We start from the raw sequence: 25,221 nt of genomic DNA, 5'->3' as shown, positions 1-25,221 counted from the left end.
GTAATAGTATATACTGAAATAGCCTATGGGTAGAAAACAATATAACGAGGTCGAGGAGATGAAGCAAACAATATAACGAGGTCGAGGAGATGAAGCAAACAATATAACGAGGTCGAGGAGAGGTAGAGGAGAGGTAAAGACAATTTAAGGACAGGTAGAGGAGACAATGGCAGGTAAGAGAGAGAGAGAGAGGGACGCGACGCCTGGGGGCAAGAGTCACACACAGTCAACCTGCTCCACACCGATCACCATTATCTTCACTATTTATTAAGATATACACCTCTATTATCATTTATTCCTATTACATGATGACTAATCTGAGTTTATTTTTATTAATGCGTTTTATATTTAATGGTTAGGTTAGTTTAAGAGATGTAGGAGTTAAAAAAAATAGTGGGAATGAGATGCTTTGGTAACCGCGTCCAACTTAAGACGGTAACCAGGGGGAGATAGCCGACAGGTTCATCAGTATTTGGGGCTTATTTATCGTCTATTTGTGTGTTATTTACGTTATTTAAGGGTTAGACGTACTCGAGTGGGATGTAGGTGTGTTGTGGGGTGAGTGTGAAAGTGTTAGAGAGTGGTTAAAGGCGAGGGTGAGTGGGTGTTTGGGGTGGGGGGAGGGGAGGAACACACGGAGACAGGTTCACATCTTTCCCGCGAGTGTTGCCCATTCCTGTTACAACTTAAACTTAATTTATTTCGTCTCTTTATTTATACTTCACTAACTCCTCTTAAGCTCAGGTTTAATGACAATTATCGATAGTTTTATTCCTTATTAGCTAAAGGTGTTTAAGTCTCGCCGGTGGTCTTAATGCCAGAGATTATTTGAAATGTGAACAGGTATGACGTTCACCTGGGGCAATCAGGAGCCGAAGGTCCCACACCAGCAGGCGGCCCACACCCCTCACGTCCTCCATGTCTCCCTGCCTCACCTCCACCACACAACCAACAACCAGAATCACCATGTGAAGGAGACACACACACTAGGTGCTCACGGCAACACCTCGGTAGAAAATGTGCTCTGGGTTGTGGCAGACGACAGGTGGTGTGTGTGTGTGATGTGCTGAACCTGCTCTACGGTGTCACGTGTTAATGTGACCACGTGGTGACTTAGTGTACAACATAACAAACAGTGATGGTGTACAGTGACACCTGTTAAAGATCTCTTGTCCAGAAACAGTACAGGCGTGTTTTTGTTAAATGTGAAGTGTAATATCTGTAGATTAATGGTAGACAATGTGGTGAAGTGTGGTGATATGAGGGATTAACTACACTTATTATTTACATACCGTGACTGACACAGTGCACAAATATCTTGGAAATACAGGTGAAAAAGAGATAATTCAGGAGAGGAAGTTGAAGGTGCCAGCAGGTGTGCTGCACCACAACGCACCAATGAGCGCAGTCTGCGCCGGGCGTCTACCATCACTTATGAGATATCTTATACCATGTTTTTTGCAAATAAATAAAAATAAATAAAAACCATAAATTGAAAAATATATATTAATTAAATACTTGTAAATAATAATATTCGTGTGATATTACAAGTAAAGGTAAACGAGCAGTGAAAATATGAAAGATTACCAAATAGAGAAGACATCTAAGCAGGACTGTAAGGCAGCCATTTTGTGGGGAGGTGTTGTGGACGCCGAGCTGATGTAAACAACCTTGAAGGTGAGGTCTGGTCTGTGACACCCCCCTGTGTTTGACCTTCTGGGGGGGGCGAGGAGCTCATCTGACGTGTCCCTTGTGTCCTGACAGGTGTATATAAGTGGTTCACAGTGGCAGGTGTGTGAGAGAGGGTGGAGGCAGGCTTGTGATGTCATCCTCTCTCAGCTGATCGGGGACGAGGTGTTTTAAATCACCTCTACCTGGGGGGTTTAAATCACCTCTACCTGGGGGGTTTAAATCACCTCTACCTGGGGGTTTAATTTTTACATACACCTGTTAACTACCTCAGGGACCATCTTACCTTACCTAACATACTTTTAATGACTTTGTAAGGATAATATTTCATAAATTACCTTACTGTTTATTGTTTGCATAGCTTCTCTCTACATAAGGGAACATTATTAATTTACCATGATTTTACTGATTAATTACCTACCTGTCTATATGTCTACCTGTCTATCTATGAATCTGTTTATCAGCCCATTTATCTGTCTGTGAATAAATGTCATAAATTCTGTGAAAATGTATTTGATTATTAAATTATTGTCTTTATCTTTGTTTTAATTGATTATTTATGTCTTATTAGGGGGTTTAAATGTCTGGTAGTTTATGTCTTATTATGGTTTAAATCCCTGATAGTTATGGCTGTGTGTTTGTCTGTTAGTCAGGTGTCATCATTATTTAAGGCTGATTTTGTTCTTCTCTCTTAACTAACAATTTTGGGGATTTTGTTTATTGATTATTTGATGATATGTCAATTGTTAAGACTAATAATAATGATAATACAATAATAGTCATAATGCTTTAATATTTATTCAGTAATATCATCATTCAACTTTACTGTTGGTTCAGCTTATATGTAGATGCCAGGTATACAGTTTAGTCAGATACTGTATATAGACAATGCAGGTATACAGTTTACAACATAAACTATACAGTGTTCATAGACCGTGGAGGGATACAGTAAGGCACATTGACCGAGGATAACCAACAATGCCACCTGATGCTTCCTATCCATCATGGTGGTTATGGTACCATGAATTTCTTTTAAATCAAGAAAAATAAACTGACTGTACCCAACATTGTCTTATCTAAGTGAACTAGACAATAGACTTTTAGTGTTAGGTTTGAGTGTTATAGTTTATCAGATTTAAATTATGTATTTATGTGATTTTTGCCACAAGTGGAATTTCTGCAATGAATTTGATGAGTAGAGGTTGTTAATGATCACCTGAAGATTGCCCCCCCCCAGCTTATTTCACCTGAATATTAACTAACCTAATTTAACCTAACCTAACCTCATCTCCATATAGAGTGTTTGGGTGGTTAATCTTCAAGTGAAATAAGCTGGTAAATCTTGAGGTGGTCTGTTAAATATCTCCTGATCACATAAAGTTATAAGGTTTGTGTGAGTGAATAAAAACATGTAATTATAATGTGGATTTTGTTTGTGTTGCAGATAAAGAAGTAGAGTGTGTAGGCGTCCCTCTTGTGGCCCGGTGAACACAAGACTGACACAAACGTCGGGAAGTAAGGCTTGTGTTTCTTGTGTTCCACTACAACTGCTTGTTTGAAAAGTTTGCCTTTTGCTTTGCATGAGTCTTATCAGTTCTGCCTCATTTTTTTATCATTATTATTATTTGTAGTTCGTTAGTTTGGTACGAGTCTTGCCTCGATGAAGACGTCAATAATGGATAAGATCAGAATATTGAGGTCGAGGCACAAGAAGTGTAACCTGAAGAAGGGTAAACCCCCTTCACCCGTAGTGGACCCCTCGTCCCCCTCACAGTCCCCCACTGTGTCTGAGACCCCCCAGCAGTGGGTGCCGGTGCTGGTGCTGGATATATCTCAGGCTAAGAGCACCCCAGTTACAACCGGCATCCCGGTCGTGACCAGTATGCCTGTTACAGCGAGTAACTCGGTGACCAGAGGCGTCACTGCTAAAAAAGCCATCATAATTAAAAAGGGTAGCATTAAGAGTGGCACTAAAGGCAGACCCTCACACAGAAACAATGTTCCTCAAAGTCAGCCAGTTGCTATCAGTGCTCCTGAGACGGTGGACTACCCATTAGCTCTTCCTGTCCCTGAGAGTACAGGTATTCTTAATGTTCCTGAAAAAATGTTCAATGTCCCTGAGAGAATTAACATTATAGAAATGGCAGAGGAGACCAACAAAGAGAGCTTGGTCAACACAGAGGTGCTGGAGGAGACCAATAAGAAGAGTGACAGTAGTTGCACTAAGCCAGTCAACTGTGTTTTTTGTGATAAAACTTTCCCATCTCTGGAAGACATGCAGGCACACTACCTAAGCACACACAAGACCCGCAGGAGCCGGGATGGTCGTAAAAGAAAGCCCACCGTGGAGAATCTGGGAACACAGTCACAAGCAAACCAGAAGGTCGCTCCTAGCGGGAGTGAACAAGAAGCAGAAGAGTCACTCTTCCCAGTGACTGACAAATCAGAGATAGATCCCAAATGTCCGGTGTGTAGCATTGCCTTCAGAACAACAGATGAGGTGAAGAACCACATAAAGGAGGTCCATTCTTACACTTGTTCAGAGTGTAGCAGTACTTTCTACAGCCTCTTTCACTTCACTAACCACAAATGCTCTAAAGGAACAAAAAAAGTCAGGAGAGGAAGAAAAAAAGTCAACAACAACACGACGATGAAGCCCGAGGTTGTGAAGGTCATGAACAGCTTTGTTAAGATTCAACCCAAAACAAAAAAAAAAGGCAAAGCTTCCTCAACAAATACTCAGAAACAAACATCACCTCCACCCTTAAAGAGAATACAAGGCTCTCCTCCCTTAGTCAGTCCTGGTGTAGAGAATGATGATGTGAAGCCTCTCATACTAGATTCTCTCAGTGTACCAGAAGTTCAGACAAACTTTGTACTGTCTCCAGCTGGTGGTGAAGCTACAGCTAGTGTTGAAGAAGCAGCAGCACTTCCTCCCCAGGAGACTGAGAGTGTTGATCAGAAGATCCTTGAAGAGGACTCCTACTGTCTCCCCTCCATCACCACGACCTACACTCTCAAGTTGCAGCCAAACAGTACTGAAAATAAAACTGTGAGTGCTAACATTCAAGTTATAGAAACTAGTAATATCCACCAAGCCAGGCAGCTGATCAGAGAAACAAAGCCAGTTGATAGTAATGTTTCTAAGAGTGAAGTAATAATGGAGAAAATTGCACAATTGAAAAATAACCCCAATGTCAGCATATCGTGGATGCCAACTCTGAAGATCAAGAAGCAGGACGACGGAGAGTTCGTTTGTGGGCGGTGTAACGTTATCTGTGACGACATGGAGGACTACATGGACCACATCCAGGACTGTCTCAACATGACCAGCGTCACACTACAGCCGACCTCCAACCCCCCTCGCAGGTTCCTCAGACTCCAGTATGAATCCTCCTCCTTTGGCTTTTGGGAAACCAACAATAACAGATACTCGGTGAACCAGAACCTCATCAATAAATTGAAAGCCGTTCTCCCACAGTCAGAGTACCACGGTACTAAACCAGCGGCTGCGGAGAACGCGTGGGTCGCCCCCGTGAATTCCACCGCCCAGACATTTCGAGACCTTCTGGATGACGACTTTGGCTACGAGTCTTACGAGTCCATTGACATGCACACCGGAGGCTCTGCGTCACCCGTGAGTCCAGTGACAAAACAGGGAGACTCCTCGGTGGTAGCATCAGCGGTGAAGTCTCCCAAGGGGAACCAGATACCTGTACTTCAGAACCAAGCTGGAGTAACACAGAATAAAGTCTTTGTAAGTTCTGCCAAGGCAGTGCAGCCTATGGTGGTCATACCATTTGAGTCAAAGGCCAAGTTTAATTTAAATGTAATCTCTGACCAATTGTCAAAGAATCCCGGAAAGTGCGAAATTACAGAGAGTGTCGGAGAGAGTCTTCCTCCACACGGTGACTTGAGCTGTCAGCCTTTTACCGCCTGCGGTTCTCCCTCCATGGTCGCCTCACCCCTGGACATGCTACTAGACCAAGATGAAATCAAGATGGAGGTTGAGGAAGAGGTGGTTGAGGATCACTATGAGGTAAGGCACTCTGCTTAGCCTTAGACTGGGTGATGGATGTAGGTTGGTGTTGGTGGTTAGGTTAGGTGATCCTCATCTGCGATATACTCCACTGTACCTAGATGGTGTCTGGTCAAGTTGCATATTTCTCCTATTATTTTTATCAGCGAGTGTGTGTGTGTGTGTCAGTGTGTTGGTTGCTACTCACTAACAATTTACTTGGAAAGTCTTTTACACTCCTGAACCAACTTTAACTTATCTAATAGCCAACAACTAACTTAATGTCATATTATGCTTCATTATTGGCTGCTTATCTTCTTCAGGGTGCTGGCGCTTATCACGTTCTTCAAAATGTTCCCACGTTTGAGCTTTTTATTCTCACCTGTCGGGCTATGAAACTTTTTGCTGATATTCTGTACTGGGACACAACAACTGGTTCACAGGACTTGTATCACACTTATCCACACAAACACCATTCATATTTATCTGTGGCTCTTAAATGTTAATATCGACACACAGTATTTTACACAGACCCTTGATGCGACTAAATGACACAAAGAATATATTGGAGAGAGTACATAGGAGTCAGTAATAGTTAGGGAGTTGTGTACCTTGGATAGATAGCCATGAACAGGCTTACATTAACCTCAGCCTATAAGAGACAATCAAACCCAGAAGAGAGTGAGTGTCTTCGTGACGGTTACCGTGGCTGCCATAAAAGTCAAAGACCGATATATGTTATCTGTTTATAGATGACATCAGTGATACTAAATAATAATATACGAATGAGGAAATCTGTTGTAGAATGTAGAGGAGGTGTTGTAGTCATCTCACAAGAATTATTATGTAGATATTGTTGCTCTGTGTACTGTAGATGGAAGATATATTTTGGTGTAGGATATTATTGGAGTCTTTCACAGCTGTTACCTCTGTCAGTATGTCTGTCCACTTATATTGGAGTTATTTGATAAACCCTGAAGATATATGTGTGACTGTGGAAATCTCGTTAACTGAAAGACCACAAAAAAAAAAAAAAAAATGTGTTAGAAATAATTTACGATGGTGTTGTATGTACCCGACAGATATGCTGGTGTTAGTGTTGCGTTCTGGACCACTATTTTAGCCCCCGATAAAAGCCTCAGTGATGGTCTCCTGTACTAAAATTTTCTCACGGATTTAATGCATAGAATTCTAATCTTCCCTTCTCGAGGTAAGTTCTCCATATCACAACACCATACTGCATGATAGTAATCCTTCACCACATTTATACACGGTAGAATGCTCCACCTGTCTTCGTTGCACAGTGTGAATGGTTTTGTTTTGTTTGTCGGTACAGGTAGTAATGGGGTACCTTGCTGTAGTGGTGAATCTGCATGTGATGAGTTTTCTGTTCTTGTGTACTGTAGTTTCTGTAGCTTGATCCTAAGTGCATTTGAGTGTAGTAGTGTATTGTTGTTGTTGTTTTTTCGTAATCTATCTTCAGTTAATCACTAGTACGGAGTATATAAAAATCTTTTCCTTGTTCTTTTTTCTTCACCCTGTTCTGAAGAATGACTGTCAGCTCGGCTTCTTTTTTTTTTTTAGGTTTTTCCCTGATAAAAAGATAAGTAGATTATATTGTAGTAGTTGATTTGCTTATGCCATTATACTGTACAGTTTTGTTTGTGGATATATATTCATGGTGGTGTAGAGAATATATTTTTAATTCTTGTTTTGTTTTTTTAGATAACAACAATTTATGTTTCCAGGAATGTTTTTGTTTTTTTTATTCTTTTGCTACACATTTTTATTTTCTCTTTTGCAATTCTTTTTTTTTTAATTATTAGTGTATTTTTTTACCAGCCCACTCATATTAATATGAAAATAAATAGAGTTCATATCAATACTAACACTCCTTCATAAGTTTCCATTCTATATCACTTAAATTCCCCATCAAAACACCAAGTCCTTCCCTCTGGCCTCTTATGGCAACCTTATAAGAGAGTTGCCATTTTGCCACAGAGAGATTTATTGACAGTAGGAATCATAATCACCTGTGGCTGTTTCTCTACCTCTTTCTGTCTGTTAGTATCACTTTAAGGCACAGTTAGACAGTTTGGTTTTGTACTGTTATCCTCCCTATTGAGTAGACTGTACAGACTGGGTGAGAACTGACTGACGCGTAGCAGCCTCAGAATAAATAACGTTTGTACCGCCGGTATATATATATTTTTTACTGGTGTATGTTATGTATTTTTTATTATGTACTGTAGTATGTATGATGTACTGTTTTGTAATATGTATACTGTAATACCCAGTACAGTACATAATGTATGTTGTGTAGCATGTATGATATATGCTGTGTATTATGTATGATGTACATTGTGTAATACAGTATGTATGAAATATGTTATGTATGATAATAATGGATAATTTTACATAATATGTTTCAGCTATGTTTCACCCAGGCTGTATAGGTATAGTTCAGGTGTGTGCCTTGACTCCACCTTTGCTGTCATAACATCATTTAACACGTACAGTTCTACAGTTTCTGTGGGAGTGCGGTGGTTGAGTGGATACGGCATTAGCCTCCTGTTCCGTGTGTCGGTGGTTCGATCCCCGGGCGCTCCCAGTTCACCCACCTGTAAATGGGTACCTAAGTGAAGGCGGTCGAAAGCAGTACCGGCCATGCTGCCTCCCTGTGTACCGAAGGCTTAGTAGTCATGTTTATGTGCCCCACTCTCACTGTTTATGTCATGTGTTGAAAAAAAAAATTGCCTGCAGAGTGGTAGAGCAATCATGGCACAGTAGGCTGGCTCGTGGTAATTAGTGTGTCCGTCCGTGTTCACTGTTGCCGCCATAACTTGTGATGCATGACAGCAATGTTTATACTGTACTAACTTTTTATCTAATGTTTTAATTCATCGTGGACCATAAACCAAGTGACAATGAGTGGGTAACCTTGAACTGCTAACTGAGGTCATAGTGGTGTAGTAGTTGACCTGAGATGAACTATTACATGAGATCATAGTGTTAGTTGACCTTTTTACTAAATTATCTGATGATGATAATTGATCCAACAACAAGAATAATTTTAATATAATTTTTTTTTAGTTTTTATGATAACTACTAAAGACTTGTGATATTGTTATATAGGAGGAAATGGAGGTTCAAGTGATGTTTGGTGTTGTGAAGTTGAGTAAACATAAACAGTACAGCACTCAGAGCGATGACACACTTGTATTCTTAGAGCTGGTGTGTGTGTGTGTGTCGGGTCTTGCTGCTGGAAGACTGTACTGTACTGAGTGAACCACAGAGTTGACATTTAGTGGATCAATATAAACATGGAGAGGATGACCCATTATACACCATCCCTGACACCAGATGAAAGCCCTAAACTGATTAATTGTAAAATGACTTTGAAATATTATATAATTGGATATTCTATAATGCAAAACACAGCTGAACTTATGAACACCGGCAGTTAACCAGATTTATGATGGGTAGTGAGACAACATTCCTGAAGCTCCTGTTAATCTGTGTGATGAGGAAAAAGAGTTGATTTATCACACGAGGGGAGCGGTGTGTCTAGAACGGCTGCCTCGAGACTTCTGCTCCTGTGATGGATGACTGGTTGTTATGTATTGTATTAGGTTAATGTGTTCAAATGTTCACCCCTGGGAGAGTGAGTGGGAGGGTGGGAATTAGTTCAAAATTAAAAACTTATGGAACTTTTATCAATGTAGGCTATAGATGGAGTACTGTACCTTGATGGTTACTTTCGACTAAACACTACATTTATGTTATTCTTACTTCAGAAAAAAGAACTGTACCCTCTGTTTTCTTAAGATGGTACAGTAATTTGTTTTATGTATTTAGTATTTAAAAAAGTATTCTATGCAGCAGTATTGTTCAACGTCTACATTAAGCTTGGTTTTAAATATGCTTTACTGAAGTCAAGTTTGTTAATAAAGCTTTGTAAGCAACATATTGTTCGTGAGACAAAGACCAAACTCTGACTGACTAAATCCAACCGGTAATTGGACTTCATTGTATACTGATATAACGACCATCTGACTCACCTCGTTTGAAGTCTTTTGAGTAGTCGAGAAGTTTTAATAGATGCATAAACACTACACTGCAGTAGCCAGTTGTTTGATGTATATAAAAAGTGACTCGGATGTAAAGACTTATCCCGGAAAAAGACTAGTTTAACTCATCAAAGGATACTGAAGTGACTCGGAAAATTAACTTCACGATAGAGTTGGTAACGCTGAGGGCCAATTAGTGTACAATATTGACGAGCGGGGAATGAATATGTTCCACTGTGTCGTTGACCTTGTTGTTTACCAGATGATGTGACCTTATACAGTATAGTGGTGCTGACCTCATAACAGAGGTGCTGATCTCATAACAGTGGTACTGACTGCATATTAGTGACATTGATCTCATGATAATTGTACAGTACTGACCTCATTATAGTAGCACTAACTTCACTATACAAATACTGTACTACAATGTGACCTCCTTAAAAAAAATACATTACTCTGAGTCGCACTTTAATTTTTTTATGTGAAATTTCAGTGCATATTTTTAAACCTGTAATGTTATTTGTGAGGAAATTGAGATATAGATTTAATAATAGTGGACCTGTATCTTGTGTACAGTATATATGTTACAGTCAGTGTGTCAAATTAGGGAGTATGTAAGATGTGCTGTTTCATGTTGTGTATAGGTTAGGTTACTAATACATTCAAGTCTTGTGTTTCAGGATTCATGACAGATCAAGACCTTCTGTGAAAACTAATAAAGCAAAAGACTGTATTAGTTTCTAGGTCTTGGTATAGTCGCTTATCAAGACAAAAAAAATAAGGTTGTGAAGTGCAGTGCTAATGAGTTAAGGATGTTAGCATAAGTAAGTAAATAAGCTTGTAAGTGTTAGACTATTAGAGGATATAACGTATCCTGGGCATAAAACTGGAACTTGTTTTTGTGTTACGTTCTGCGGGTCACAGTCTACATTCTCCGATGCATTCTTCGTGGACCTCATGAGAGAAAATGTCCGTGGGTCAACGATGCACGTGCTGGAATATAACCTAACTAGAAAGAAAAAAAAGCAAAGTATGGGTCATGGATGTTGTGGTGTACAATTAATATTAAAGAGTCTACCCATTGACGCAGCCTTGTTGACGCAGTGTCTTTAAGGTATTGGAAGGCTCGTGCAGTAAATAAGTCGACACCTGATCAACTCCGCAATAAAGTAACACTGTAACTCTCCGTCCTGTTGAACGTGATGGGTCTTGAGGAAAGATAGTTGGAAGGATACCGTTCAAGAATCGTCCAATAGGATTACTGTATATATTTCCCGAGCTGTTGAAAGAACCAGAAACTAACTAAACCAAGAAGAAGGGATCAAGATGTGATATAACCCAAACTTAACGTTATTTTAAGAGAAATACACGAACTCCATGGCAGAAAAAACCCAGCGTGAATGATCAAGATCCTCGCGGGGAAGCTGCCGGAGTGGGTGAACTGTGTCTTGGAAGAGGACCCGGGGAGGTGGGGGTGACGTGATGGAGGTGCTGCCCACTCATGAAATATACATCAAGGAAGAACCCGAAGAGGATGTGAAGGTTGGTCTTTACTGTTTGTTTATCTTAAGATGTGACAGATGATTAAATAAGTCTTGTTAGTCTGGGTAAACTCACTGTGGCTCTGTGATTCAGTTTTTAGATATACTATAGGTGGTTAGTTTTGATTTGTTTTCATACATTATAGAATTAGGGATGTAGAGTATAGTTTAGGTATTTTTAATAGGAGAGAAGTTAGAGATATTCATTTATATTTTATTAGTGTTGACTATTTTTCTTTCCTAGATAAGGTCAGGTGAAAGAATGATGACAATGATAACTAGTTTATTGTATTATTAATATCTGTACATGGATGTCTGGGTCATGTGTGTGTTCTTGTGGCGAACGGGCTTGTTTGATCGTATATTAACATTACATCGTTGGCTGTCTTTGTCTTTATGTGTGTATGTTAGTTGATCTTATTATGTGGTCAGGAACAGAGGTTATAGGAGAGGCTGTGTCTCATCTACAGGTAAAGGTTGAAGTTGAAGATGACAGATGTGGTTCAGTTGTGGGTCCCAATGTTGACGACCCACTCCTACAAGAGCGAGTCCTCTGTGTTGAATCTGACGGGCACGAGTTTGCTCTTGGTGAGGACCATGACGGGGAGGAGACGGACCACGGAGAAGACTTGTCCTCCGACGAAGAAAATGGGAAACTGGTAATGATGGATTTTAATTTTCTTGGAATAAGGTAAATTATAAATTAGTACAATAAAAGATAGAGAAGAGTTTGGCCAGTGTGTGAGAGTAACAAATGGTGGTGCTGTGTTAGTTGTTACTGAGTGATTACAGGTAAAACATCCTTACAAAACCAATGGATGATATCAGTGTCTTTCATGAAACGTTCTCTTGTCAGTGTGTGAAGCCAACTCGCTCATTTCTCCTTGTTAAGCAATACCTGTACTGTGAAATAATGTCACGAACTCTTATGAAAACAGTTGTGTGCTGATTGTTGCCAGATATACATAATTATTATAATCCTCTGCTGTGTGATAAATTCAATACCAGACTAATATATGCAAGTCCTATCCCTGTACTGTATGTTACTTGAAAGTTTTAAATGTTGATGTGTTTTGTATAAAGTTGTGAAGGAGTTTTCTCTTGTGACAGGATATCCTGGAGTGTCCAATGTGCAGCAGAAGATATTCAACGGCCGCCTCACTCCGAGCACACCTCAGCAAGAAGCACCGGGTGGCCTTGGGACCTTGTTACACCTGTCACCTGTGTGGTGCCATCGGCCAGTCCAAGGCGACCCTCAAGCGACACCTCCTGAGGACTCACGGTGAACAGAGTATCCTGCGACCGGAGCTTCTTCGGAAGGTGAAGTTCATGTTTGGTCTTTTGAGGGATCATGCTTAGTTCAATCCAAATCGTGACACACTAGGGTTTCATCACACTCTCTAAGGCTCTGTTTGGACTTCACGTACGGTACTAAAAGACAAATGGTCAACCCGAACACCATCCAGCATTTATATTTATGTTGTTCCAACTCCCAATTCTCCCAGTCTTCTGTTCCAAATTATCAATGCAATCTGGTGGTTGTTTGTGACAGTCCATTACTTTTTGAACCAGGCTCCTCTGTTACCTGCCTTCACTGTTCACTTCTGTGACCCATTAACCCCAGCATCCAACACACCCACTACCCACTATGTTATAATGTCAACATATTCTCAGTCTTCAAGATGGCCTACACTCCTCTACCTCCAGGTTGAGACTCTGTTCATGGTAGTCTGATCTCAGAAAGACAATATGGCCGGGTATTTCTCACATTCAGAGAAGACGAGACACACACCATCTTCCTCGAACATCTGAGGTGTGCACTTCATGTAATAATGTGTTTTTCATCAGTGTCGTCACTGTGGAGAAGGACTGACCTCACAAGCAGCGCTGTACAAACACATCTCTCTGGCCCACGCGGAGGAGCTGGACCAGTACCACCGCTGTCCAGTCTGCCCGGCGCTGGTCAGGAGTCGGCCCTCACTACTCAGGCACTTTGGGTAATTGTTTCTCATCTTTGGAATGGACAAAATATATAATAATGTGCCACATATATCATAACACTGAAGTCCCAATGCTCTTGTTTTTTGTGTTTTACCTTCTCCTATAGTGAGAGTTCAGTGTTATCCAGCTTGTGTATGTGAGACAGCAAGAAAACTAGAAAACTAAATATGGCATTTGTGTTCCTCCTTTATACATCCTACTGTTCTAGAGGGCACCCACAGTTCACCCAGCTGTAAATGGATTCCAAACTTTACAACGGGTGAGGTGAAGGCTGTCAAGTGCAGTGTCAGCCATGTTCCCTTCTTGTTTACTCAAGGCTTAATATACAGTGTAATACTATTTCCTCTTGGGTCATCAGGCCCTTGGGATGCACTTTTTTCACACCTGGAGCAAGATAATCCCTTCTGAATTTAATACTGTTCCTATTCAAAAGAAGTTAGGAGTATTAGCCGTTTTTTGTTTTTTTTTGGTCACAGGTAATAGAAGAAGAATATGTTGTGGCATTTATAGATATAGAAAAAAAGATATTGAGTTTAACTAGATCAGTGTTTTGTTAAATGAGAAGTTGATTAATGCTGTCCAGAGTTTGTAAAGAGGGAGTGATGCCTTTCCCTCTCTATAATGTGTACAGTATTTCCATTCATTTACATAATATTATTTACAATTACAGTAGGAGTCACCCAGGACTTAAGCTCCCAGGGCAGGAGAGTGAGAGATGTACAGAATGCAACGCCGTCTTCAGGTCACGCACGGCTCTCAGGGTCCACCTCAAGACCAACCACCCGGAGTCTCTCGTACTCAGGTGTAAGATCTGTGCCGCCACCTTCAAGTATCCCTACCTCCTCAACCGTCACATTAAGGTCAGGGCTTGGACCAGATGTACTCTATATTCAATTCTATATATTTTAATTAATATTTTTTAAATATTTATTGTTTAATATGTTAGTGGTAGTTAATGGTCAATACAGTACAGGTATATGTATTTTAATGAATATGTTTAAATTCTTAATTGTCTGAGTATGTTCACAGATATGTAGGTTTTAGATGAGAGTTTGAGTACAGGACAGTGTGTTCAGTATAATTTTTTTTTATCAATATTTTTTATTTAATTGTTTTAGTTTGTTATGTATTTTTGACAATACTACACACATGGGAACAGATGGATTTTGTATGATAAGTTATTAATATTTGTGTCACAAGTTAGCTTTATTAGTCTGGCTTGTTCTGTTGGCAGCCTTAAAGTTTTCACGGTATAATTCATTCACTACACACAGGCAGCCCACGAAGAAAAACTATTGCCCACTCCAAAACGTCGATACAAATGTGTGGAGTGTGGGCGGGAATACCGCGTCAAGACTCACCTCGAGAAACATGTAAAACACGTACACACACACCCAGAGGAGCGAGTGTTTCGCTGTACACTCTGCAACATCACCTTCCCAACAAACAATCATAGGTTAGTGTCTTTGTACTGTTGACATTGCAACTGTTTATTAAGATGAAAATAAATAATACATTAGTGTCTTTGAGTGCACTATCGAAATTAAAACTACTAATTTAGACAAAATTAAATTTATCATTTCACAGTGAATCAGCTTACTAGTTGTTTGCACAGTTGGTCTGTTCTTTGTTACTTTTTTCTGACCTTTACTGTCCAGTGTTATTACAGGAGGAAACTTGAGTACCCAGAGGAAGCTTGTGATGTTTGTTAGTGTCACACTGGATAAAACCCTTCTCACATGTACCTTGAGCCAGGACTTGAGCTCTTGACATAGTAGTGAAAGATACACATGTTACCACTGTACCATTCTTCAGTTTCAGTTTATTTTGCAGAGTTCGTCACTATAGAGCAGTACATCGTGACAGGAAGCGGCCACACTGCAGCGAGTGCACAAAATGCTTCGACACGGTGGAAGAGTTGAACCTTCACAGACAAGAGCACAAAATGAATTGTTCTGTGTGTGACAAAGCATTTCTAGTAAGTGAAAGTATATTTCAAACAACAAATTTTTTTTTATCCCATGAAGATTATGAACTCCAGCTTATATCACTTGATGACTAAACACCATAATGCTGAGTGGAGTGGTTAGGTTTGGTCAGCATTACATTAAGGTGGTCAGACATCAGTAGAAATAAGGGGGAATTCTTAATCTTCACCACTGTCCCTTTAGTTAACTACCACCAATGATGGTTGCCACTTAAGGGCTATAAAGTTTGGTTATGTATTATACATTTGTGGACACGTCGTGTCAGAGGAAAGTCAACAACTGTACTGGTATAATGTGTGTTGGGGAGGAACTTAATTCTGAGACTACTGTGTGATTAACTCCCCCCCACAGCGGCGTGACTCTCTAAGGGAACACCTCCTGATACACAACGGTCCCAAACTTCCCTGTCCTTACTGCTCCAAGACCTTCACCCAGAACTCCAATCTCAAGAGGCACATCCGTATCCACACAGGTGAGGGAGGTAGTGGGGTATCTGATGATAGACACAGCACTGTATCAACGCATACAGCAGTAAGTTATCTGTTCAGTCCAACATGTGACATGATTTCTATATTTTTACATTCAGTCGGGCTATGCATTGTCATTACCTATCCAAACATAATGGATCTTTTGTTTGAGTACATTGTCTTATGTGATTTATTCTTCTTTTCCAGTTTATAAGTTTCTCAAAGACAATTATTATTTAATGTAAATTCATATCTCTTTCTTTCAATTTTGGATTCAGATTCTCTTAGCATGTATTTTAGTAAACTCTTGTTATGCTAATATTAAATATACAAGTATACTACATGTACTGTATCTAATTATAAATGTGTACAGTCAGGGTCCAAAGTTCTTGCAAAACTTTCACGGGAATGAGTCTCTGAACTTGTATACCCTGACTATCGTTTGGTGCCGGTGTGCTGTTTTATTTAATTTGGGGTCAAGCTGCTTCACACAAACTTTTGACCCTGACTGTACCTATCATAACATGGTCAATTTTTCTCAGTGGCATTAAAAAGTCATTTTAGACATTATCCTTTAATTTATTGAAGTATGTGGTTATAGGCAACACATAATTTGTTTGAATATTTTGAAATTCAGGTTTAGTGTTGTAGAGTTACAGCCTCAGTTATGTAGCCAGTCACAGGAATTGTTTAGTGTCTTTGAGGTATGAAGAGTAAGTTACATTTTTATATTTTCTGGAATAGATATTTTGAAAGTGATTTTTTTCTTTACTTTGCAGGTGAGAAGCCTTACAAGTGTACCTTCTGTAACAAACGCTTCGGGGACAAGTCAGCTTGTAACAGTCACATCCGCGTCCACACGGGGGCCGAACGCTGTAAGTGCCACTTGTGCGGCGCCTCTTTCTCCAAGCGTCAGAAACTCAACTACCACATGAGGAAACACACTGGGGAGGGCCTCCTCCACTGTCCTCTCTGCACCAAACCAACGACGAATTCTTATGCACTCAAGAAGCACGTCGAGACTCACCAACAGGCACTTGTCCACGTGCTGCTCAGTATGGGGATGGCGGACGACGTGGAGAATTGTCCCCAGCTGGCACTGAGAGCACTGCACAACCTGGCCTGCACCACGGTACAGAACAGTGAACACCATCGCTTGAGGAAAATGGAGTACGTAGACACGGAGGCAGATAAAAAGGACGGAAGGGAGACAAAGGTGACTGAGGATGCACACCGTCGTCGTCCTGACAACACAGACGCAGCTTGTGAGCTTGAACTGAAAAATGACGACGAAGACGTCAATCTTGAATTTACGAGTATAGACGTGAAGCCGCCGAGGTCGATCATCATCCTAGCTCATGCCGAGGAATACACGCAGTCAAGAACAAGCGAAGGTACAGACATCAGAGATAACGACCAGTATAACAGTAAGACTAATGACGAGATGAATCTGTCGTGCAAATCAGTAGTGGATGATGACGCTCTGAATCATAAAAAACATCAGCGTAACGTGAGACTAAAGAAGGAAAAAGAAGAGGAGGAAGATTTTAGGGGAGTGGTCGCAGAAGAAAACACTATCACTATTACAATGAATGTGGAACCTTGTGATATAAAATGTGAAGTTGATCCCTTGGCATTAGAAGACAGTTATGTTGATGTGGAAGAAGGCGACGATGGGTCCACTGATGATTTCCTGAGTAAACAAACAAAAAAATCATGGAAGAACAGACGCAATAAAATGACAACAGAAGGAAAATGGACGGGACAGAACAACAGTGTAGAGTGTGATAAGCAGAGAGACTTGAGGGATGGTGAATGTATAAAGAGAAGGTGTGGTGCTAACAAGGACACTCCGGTGAAAAAACAAAAGCGAAGTGAATTTTCAGCGGTCGACAATGACAATGTGGGTGGTGGTCCCTGTCTGCCCAGTGGAGTACACGAGAAGCCGATGGTGGTCTTGACGCGTCTGTTGCGCCACATCCTTGAGTCTTGCTGCCAGAGGTCGGAGGTCGCCGTCACCAAGCCGACCCTCGGAGACCAGTTGGTAGAACAGTGTCTCCAGATTATCATGAACGATGACGCAAGTGGTGAAGGCGTCCGGGACTTGGGCGGTGATGCTGGTGTTGATCTCAGGCTACACCATGATTCATATACTACTGAGGATTCTGGTCGACTCTCTGACCATGATTTTGATACAGATGTTGATGTTAAATTTGATAAATCTAGTGTTAATATTAGCTTATCCTCAGAGGCAGACTCTGTTGTTAGTAAAAATAATAATGTCAGTGAGGGTAAAAAAGGTTTGGATGGCAGAAGAATAGGTGATAGGAAATTAATCATCCCTGAAAAATGTGACAGTCCCTCTGATGCCTCTTGTACTGTTACCTCAACTGATAAACATGAAATTCATACAAGTGATTCAAAAAATATTTCTAGAAAATCTAGGACAAAGACGATTTTTACTGGTGTTAGTGTTGATACAGAAGCAAATTTACTTGAATCATCCAGACTTGAGTGTGACCTGACCCCTAAACTGTGTGTTGATGGTGAACTGTTCTCAGACACTTCAGACAGTTGTTATTTACAGTCTTTGAATTATTCCCGTGAGTCAGGTAGAACTGTCACATGCCCAAAACCTTTAACTTCCAACAAAAGTGAAAATCATCATAAGTCTTTTACAGAAGTCTCTGGCGTGTGTCTGGACCTCAGCCTCAGACGTAAGTGCAGGGAACACCAGAACCAATCGTCGCATTCTTCCACATCCTCTCCAACCAAACTGAACATTCGTTATAAGAAAAAACCTCAAGGTGGCCCCTTAAGAAAGTCCAGGAACCAAGATAAAGAAACAAGTCAGAGTGAGGACTGTGAGAAGAGAACACCAAAGTTATATACAATTCATAAGACAAATTCTAATAAGGCTGAGAATATGGAGGTGGTGTCCTGTGACTCTGATGAAGGCTGTTCATCCTGCAGCGATCATAAGTGTAAAGAAGGAAATATTGCCTCATCACCCAGGGCCTGTAAGAGTAGCCAAGAGGTAATAAGTGATGATTGTGAAGTGCTGAGAGGACCTATACCAGTACATTCTGCAGAAGGTGTTGAGGAAAGGGAAGATTATAGAAGTGTCAACAGTTTGAAGGGAAGACACCCAAGTGAGAACCACAGTAGTAGCAGAGGTTGTGATGGAAGAGGTAAGGCTGCAAGTGTAGATAAACATGATGGGAATAAGCTTGATCAAACAAGAATTGTGCCTGATTCTGTGAAAGGTTTAAGACATCAGGAGAAGCAGAAAACAGTTGGTAAAGATTACTGTAAGGACAGAGTGAAGCAGCTTTCACTGGAGGTACGTAATGTAAAAGGTAATAGCCTCGTAAAGAGGGATGTTGACCCTGCAAATAAAGACGCTGAACCACCGACCGTGAACTTGGAGGAAGTTCCACCAGCAGATTGGTGTAAACATTCTAATCTGAGTAGAGGTTTTGTCAGTTCCTCAACAGACAAGAGACATCTACCATTACCCAAAGGGAAGGAAGTGTCTCACCTGTGGAGGATCAGTCAGACAAGTCCTGCTCGACCTGTTTATCCAGTTGTAGAAAAGTCAACCAAATGTTTCTCCTCACCATCAGTCAGTGTCTCTTATAAGTCATACGTACCTGCAGATGGCCGCGCTGAAGAAAGAACTTGTGATTAAGAATTGCTTCCTTGTGGCAGCTGTATTGATGGGTGTTGAGAGAAGGGTCTTAACTCCTTCATGATACAATACTGTTGCAGACTATCACACCATATTGTATATAATTATAAATCACCCACTGAAATTATAGTTATTGCTTCAACCATCACTGCAGAGAAACATTACTTCAGTGTCAAAATCAAAGTTGATCTAAAACTTTCTCATCCGACCGTGTTTAACAGATTGTGATTTAAGCTAAGAGCTCCTCTGATGTGGGTAAATGTAAGAGTAGGGTTATCCCAGAAATGGTTCTGTACGGTCACACTTCTTGATACAGTCCACATAGATAGTTAGATTACCTGATAAATTTAGGTGGACCCTTCTCACCCACACCTGTACTGTACTCTCACATCCATCTGCTGGTTGCCCCCAGGGTGGATGCTCTCTCTCTCACATGCACCAAATTTAGTCTTAACTCTTCCAGTTCTCTTTAGCATCATTTTCATCAAGTCCCTCGAGTCGTTACATTGTAAGTTAACGTTGCATCTCGTATCACTGACCTGTTTTGAAATCTGTCTTCTGCTGTCGCTCATATTCCCGGTAATCCAGCACTGTCTGTGTGTCTCCAGTGCATTGCTACCTTTCTCTGTCTTCATCATTGTTGGTTCGCCACATGTCTATGGTCTTCCACCTCACCTGTCGCCTTTATGCTATTTTCCCTTACTTCCTGAATCTCATTATAGTACAGTACTGGTAATACTTTGCTTCTCTTCTTGTGCCGTGACATGATTTAGGTGTCTCATATTTTTGTAGTTTTCATCACTCGTTCATCTCTCACAGTCATCCATCCCCATGATCGTTCATACAATATTCCATTTCGTGTCTAGGATGACAATTTATCTCAAGACTTGGAGTTCAGGGCATTGATTTCTTTATGTGTGTGTGTGTGAGGTTCAATATTTTGTAGTTGTCTTCATCTATCTTGTAAATAGAGTATAAATATATACATATATATATAATTGTAGTTGTTACAGATTTTTTGTGGTTTCCTAATGTTCAGGATATATTTTTATAGATTCATAGATGTATTTTAGCCGTGTGAATGTAGATAGTTTCACAGTGTAAAGAATGCACAGTACATTTATTTAGAATTTCTTAACAGGGATATGATCTTTTTGTGTGTGTACGGCGAAGGTTTAGTAGAGTATTATTTATGTGTTCGGGTGCAGCTGGGAATGACGTTTGTAGTGTTTACTGAGGTGCTAAACATCAGTGCAATACTTGGTGTTTCTGCTGGGTGTGTGACTCGGTTCAATAGACTTGCTGAGTCGGCAGTGTACAGTATATTTTGTTCAGTAGATTTTGTTGTTGTTGTTGTTAGTCTTTTTTCATCTTATGTGTTGCCTGGTGAACACGACCAAAATATAGTTATGTAGTTTTGTCTTTAGATATTTATTTTATTGATGACTTACGTAATGTTGATGAGTACTGTGAAATTTTTATAAACTATGACATATGCCAGGACAAACACTCACACTGTACATCATGACCTGACCTTGGTGTAAACACTATGACCTTGGCTCAGAGAAAAAGTCATGTACAGAATTTTTACACCCAGACATGCCATGACACTGTTGGCATGGAAGTGTGTAGTACTGAAGCAATATCTTTGTCTCTCACTGTGGTAACTTGGCTTCTGTGCCCACTCAGATCAGATGTCAGAAGGATGTTGTCCAGTGTGACACTTCTGAACATTTATGGTTCTTTTCAGTCACTCCACTGTTTGCCTGTACAAAGAACAGACCAACTCCCCAAATGGCTACTAAAGTGATAAGTAATAGAAATTATAAATTAAGAAAAAATATTACAGTATACAACAATTTACATTCATTTGATCACAAAACAACATACAGTATGATTATGTTTCCTGCAACAGGATTACTTGTGGCGCTTGATGTTCTACTCTTGTTCATGTTATCATCAATGTGGGGGACTCTTCTGCCAGTCTTTTCTTTACACTGTACTGCCGGAGAATTACAGTAGTACAGATTCTGAGTACAGTACAGAACATGTTTTATAAATTAATTGAGTAAACTCGACTGTACTGTACAGCTAAAAGCGTGGCTGCAGTTTTTGGTGTGTCTATAGAATCTTGATCATACTTAAAAGAGAAATAGATTTTTGTACATTTTGTGAGATAAATCCTTGCATTAACTAGTGAAGATGCAGCTTTAGGACAGTTTACAGCTTTAGACAAAATACAGGTACAAGTTTTGAGCAATTGTAACAGCTTGTGTAGAGGAAGCACAGGTGTAGAAGTAAGTTAATGAAGTCTTGAGCAGGTGCAGGGACTCTCTTGAACAGTCAACACACCTGAAGATAAGTTGAAGATAATTGTAAATCTATTTTATAAATATTTTTTTATACCGAATATAGACTCATAATTTATTAGGAAACACTTGTGTATTATAAAGACAAAAATAATAATGTACAGAAATGATTAAATACTAATGTTTGAGTATGTAAATTACCACTTTATATTTTGTGAAGATGAATGAACTGTAACATTGTACTACGGAAGACAGATTTATCTGATCTGTAATATGGAACTGTCAGAGATGGGTTTTAATAAGGTTGAAAGAAATTACAGTCATAGTACAAATTTTATATCAAAATAATGATTGCAGACATAAAATCCTGCTGGGTGCACTTTTCCACATTTTACAGAATATTAGTTTGGTTTTACAAGAAGGGACAAATAACAGTTATTGATACCGGTACTTCTTATTATTATTATCTCCTGTGGTCTTCAGAAATATAAAGTTTAATCCCTTGAATATGATGATTTAACCCCTGGTATATGACTACTGTACATTATCCATTGAGTATGACATTATAACCCTTTGAATACAATAACCTGCATTCCCTCACGTATGATGACAGTGTACTTTAGGGGTTAAGTGAATATGCTCAAGGGTTAAATCATCATAATTAAGGGTTTTCATTGTAATGTACTCAAAGGTTAAGTCATTATTCAAGGGCTTAAGCATCATACTCAAGGGCTTAAGTCATTGTACACAAGGTTAAGTAATCATAAAAGGAGTTTAATATACTGTATATGTAACTTAGACTGGACAGAAGGTAATAAATGTCTTCAGTCTTCAACACCTGTAGGAATCCTTGATGTACACTCTTCCTGTATTTCACCAAGTGTTGCTGAAGTCTTTATTTTATTTTTCCTATTATCAAGTGAGGAGATGGTCATGTAGTGGCTGTAATGTTCGGAGGTTAAAATTCTGTACAGTATGTGAACGACCACCTGACAGGTCCTGGTCCACACAACACGTGAGATGTATATGAGCTGTGGAAGTACTTGAAGGTTGCGAGTCAAATGGATCTGAATTCTAACAGTCCTCAACCTAACCTAACCTAATCTGACCTACTCTACCCTACAGAACCCTAACCTAACCAAACCATAAGAATTGGAGAATCTTAGGACTGGGATCCATTTGACCAGCCAACAAGAGAGGTACTTTACACTTATCAGTTGACTATTTGTGTTGCACTTCAAAACATTGCGCATTGTTGAATTTTGTTTGTTTGTGATAATAATACGTTGTCTGTTTTATTGATGTTGATTGGATGACGAGAGTTTTGTTTAAGAACAACAGATTATTATTATTTTTGTCTATGTCATACTCTTATTTTCTCAGGCTTTATTTAATACTGCTTAATAGATGTTAAGAAGCAGGTCTTGACTCAGATTTCAAGGGAATGTTAATATTTTTTTTTTTTTAGTTTGTCATGAATGGCAAATAAACGGATACAGATATTTAATGATGACCTTAGTGTTTTATTGTACCACCTTGTTTATATGTATTATACTACAGTATTCTAGAAAATAACTTATATATTTGAGACAGTTTTAAGTGTTTATATTTACTGTACTGTATACTACTAGAATTTAACTTTAGGTATAAATTTGGTATTAGTGTACTTAGTGTATTTTTAGGTTGAGTTACATTAGCTTAACTTCGATTATATCAGACGAAGTTATGTGGGTTAAGTTATATTGGACTGAATTTATTGTTATGCCAGTGGTCAGTGTACAAAATGACCCAAGGCATATCTCAATAACTTGTCAAGGATTTTTTTTCAAAATTTTTTCCAAGAAGAAAGCCATTGGCACTCAAATTATACACATATTTTTAAAAAAAATGGTAGATAATTTTGTTTTTAATTTTCAGAAACACTAGTACCCAGAAGAAGCCATTGACTAGTGATTTTAACCAATTTTATTTATTTTTTACTATTTTTTAATTCTAATCAATATTACAACAATGATCTCGAAGAACTATAGACTTACTAGAATATTTACATGACAACGGAGAACAAATATAGGCTGGTGGCGGCCAACTGGACACAACACAGATAGTTTTATGGACAATTATTGATGTAGTAAAAATAAATAACATTGGATCATCAGAATATTTGCCCTCATTATATTTTACCTGAAGATTAACCATCCTAATGCTACCTCTCGGGGCTAGATTAGGTTAAATTAGGGTATGTTAGGTTAGGTTTGATTAGGTTACATTACAGGGTATGCAAAACATAAGAGGATTATTGAACTGGTCTCCTACTATGTAATCGACAGTGGACAGAAATGTAAAATAAATCCTTAAAGCTTTAAATGTTGGTGTCTAAAGTACGTGTATCATTTAAAGTACAGTAACTTAATCGAACTTAACCTAATCTAACCTTTGTCATCTGTAACACGGCACTAGGGAAGTCTTAAGTTTATCATATAACACCTTGATCTAATATGGATGACTGACATATACTGTAAGTGTATATATTATGACCAAAACTGAGATGAAAAGTAAGGGATTGTCAGTCTCTCTTTCTCTATCTATATATCTCTTTTTCTCTCTACCTCTCCATCTCTATCTTTCCCTCTTATCTTTGTTTTTATTTTTATCTAGTTATCCTCTTTCTCAGTCTCATTTTCTTTCTTTCAGTTTCTTTCCCTTATACTTAATCATTATCCTTCTACAGTATTATTACATCTTTTCTCCTTTTCCTCTCTGCCTCTCATTCTTACTTCATTGTTTTATCTTATTCACATTCACCCCCTTTCGTTTTCTCCACCATTTATCTTTCTTTCCCATTTCTTGAACAATGATTGATCCAAGTGACATTTTGGCCAAGCATTGAACTTTGGTCTTACATGTTTATTCCTTAATGCTCTCTCTCTCCCTTACTCTCTCTCTCCCTTACTCTCTCTCTCTCCCTCTCTCTCTCTCTCTCCCTTAATCTCTCTCTCTCCCTTTCTCTCTCTCTCTCCCTTACTCTCTCTCTCTCACACACACTGGGCCGTCCATCACATCAAGCAGTATTTTCGTCCTAGCGTGGTCGATGAAGTAAATTGAGTGAATAGTGAAGTCGTAAGGTTGATTTTGGATATTGTGTGATAGTGGTGGTAGTGGTGGTGGTAGGGGAGAAGTGGTGGTAGTGGGGTAGTGGTGGTGGTAGGGGAGAAGGGGTGGTAGTGGGGTAATGGTGGTGGTAGGGGAGAAGTGGTGGTAGTGGGGTAGTGGTGGTGGCAGGGGAGAAGTGGTGGTAGTGATGGTGGGGGTGGTAGGGGAGAAGTGGTGGTAGTGATGGTGGGGGTGGCAGTAGTTTTCTGGTGGTAGTAGCGAATAATTTCTGAAGGTTATTACTCCATATCTTTTTATGTCTCAATGTCTGTTTTCTCCATTTTTAAAGAAAAAGAA

At 39.5% G+C, this 25,221-nt stretch overlaps 1 protein-coding gene across 2 annotated transcripts; it reads left to right on the top strand.

Moving 5' to 3' along the window:
• Window positions 1-884: 884 nt before the first annotated feature.
• Window positions 885-23,287, top strand: LOC121863153. Of its 2 annotated transcripts, XM_042361651.1 has the most exons (12): window positions 885-1,677; window positions 3,134-3,204; window positions 6,790-6,917; window positions 10,458-11,319; window positions 11,789-11,977; window positions 12,429-12,638; window positions 13,167-13,315; window positions 13,990-14,179; window positions 14,594-14,775; window positions 15,153-15,297; window positions 15,659-15,779; window positions 16,554-23,287. In XM_042361651.1, exons 4-12 carry the CDS (start codon window positions 11,260-11,262, stop codon window positions 19,463-19,465), a joined length of 4,158 nt encoding a protein of 1,385 aa, XP_042217585.1. In that variant the 5' UTR covers window positions 885-1,677; window positions 3,134-3,204; window positions 6,790-6,917; window positions 10,458-11,259; the 3' UTR covers window positions 19,466-23,287. The 2 variants fall into 2 exon arrangements, with proteins under 2 accessions (XP_042217585.1, XP_042217581.1); XM_042361647.1 differs by lacking the exon at window positions 6,790-6,917.
• Window positions 23,288-25,221: the final 1,934 nt, after the last annotated feature.

The sequence above is a fragment of the Homarus americanus genome, unplaced genomic scaffold, assembly GCF_018991925.1.
Source record: "Homarus americanus isolate GMGI-L3 unplaced genomic scaffold, GMGI_Hamer_2.0 scaffold40248, whole genome shotgun sequence".
NCBI classification, from domain to species: Eukaryota; Metazoa; Arthropoda; class Malacostraca; order Decapoda; family Nephropidae; genus Homarus; species Homarus americanus.
The sequence above is the reverse complement of the archived record's forward strand: the minus strand, read 5'-3'. Positions and strand labels throughout refer to the sequence as shown.

What these genes read in the sequence shown, in the direction of transcription:
- LOC121863153 (XM_042361647.1), top strand. Translation starts at nt 11,260, where the DNA reads ATGGAGGTGCTGCCCACTCATGAAATATACATCAAGGAAGAACCCGAA. An exon ending in ACGAAGAAAATGGGAAACTG is followed by an intron (nt 11,978 to 12,428) that starts GTAATGATGGAT and finishes CTCTTGTGACAG; the next exon opens with GATATCCTGGAGTGTCCAAT. An exon ending in TCACTACTCAGGCACTTTGG is followed by an intron (nt 13,316 to 13,989) that starts GTAATTGTTTCT and finishes TTACAATTACAG; the next exon opens with TAGGAGTCACCCAGGACTTA.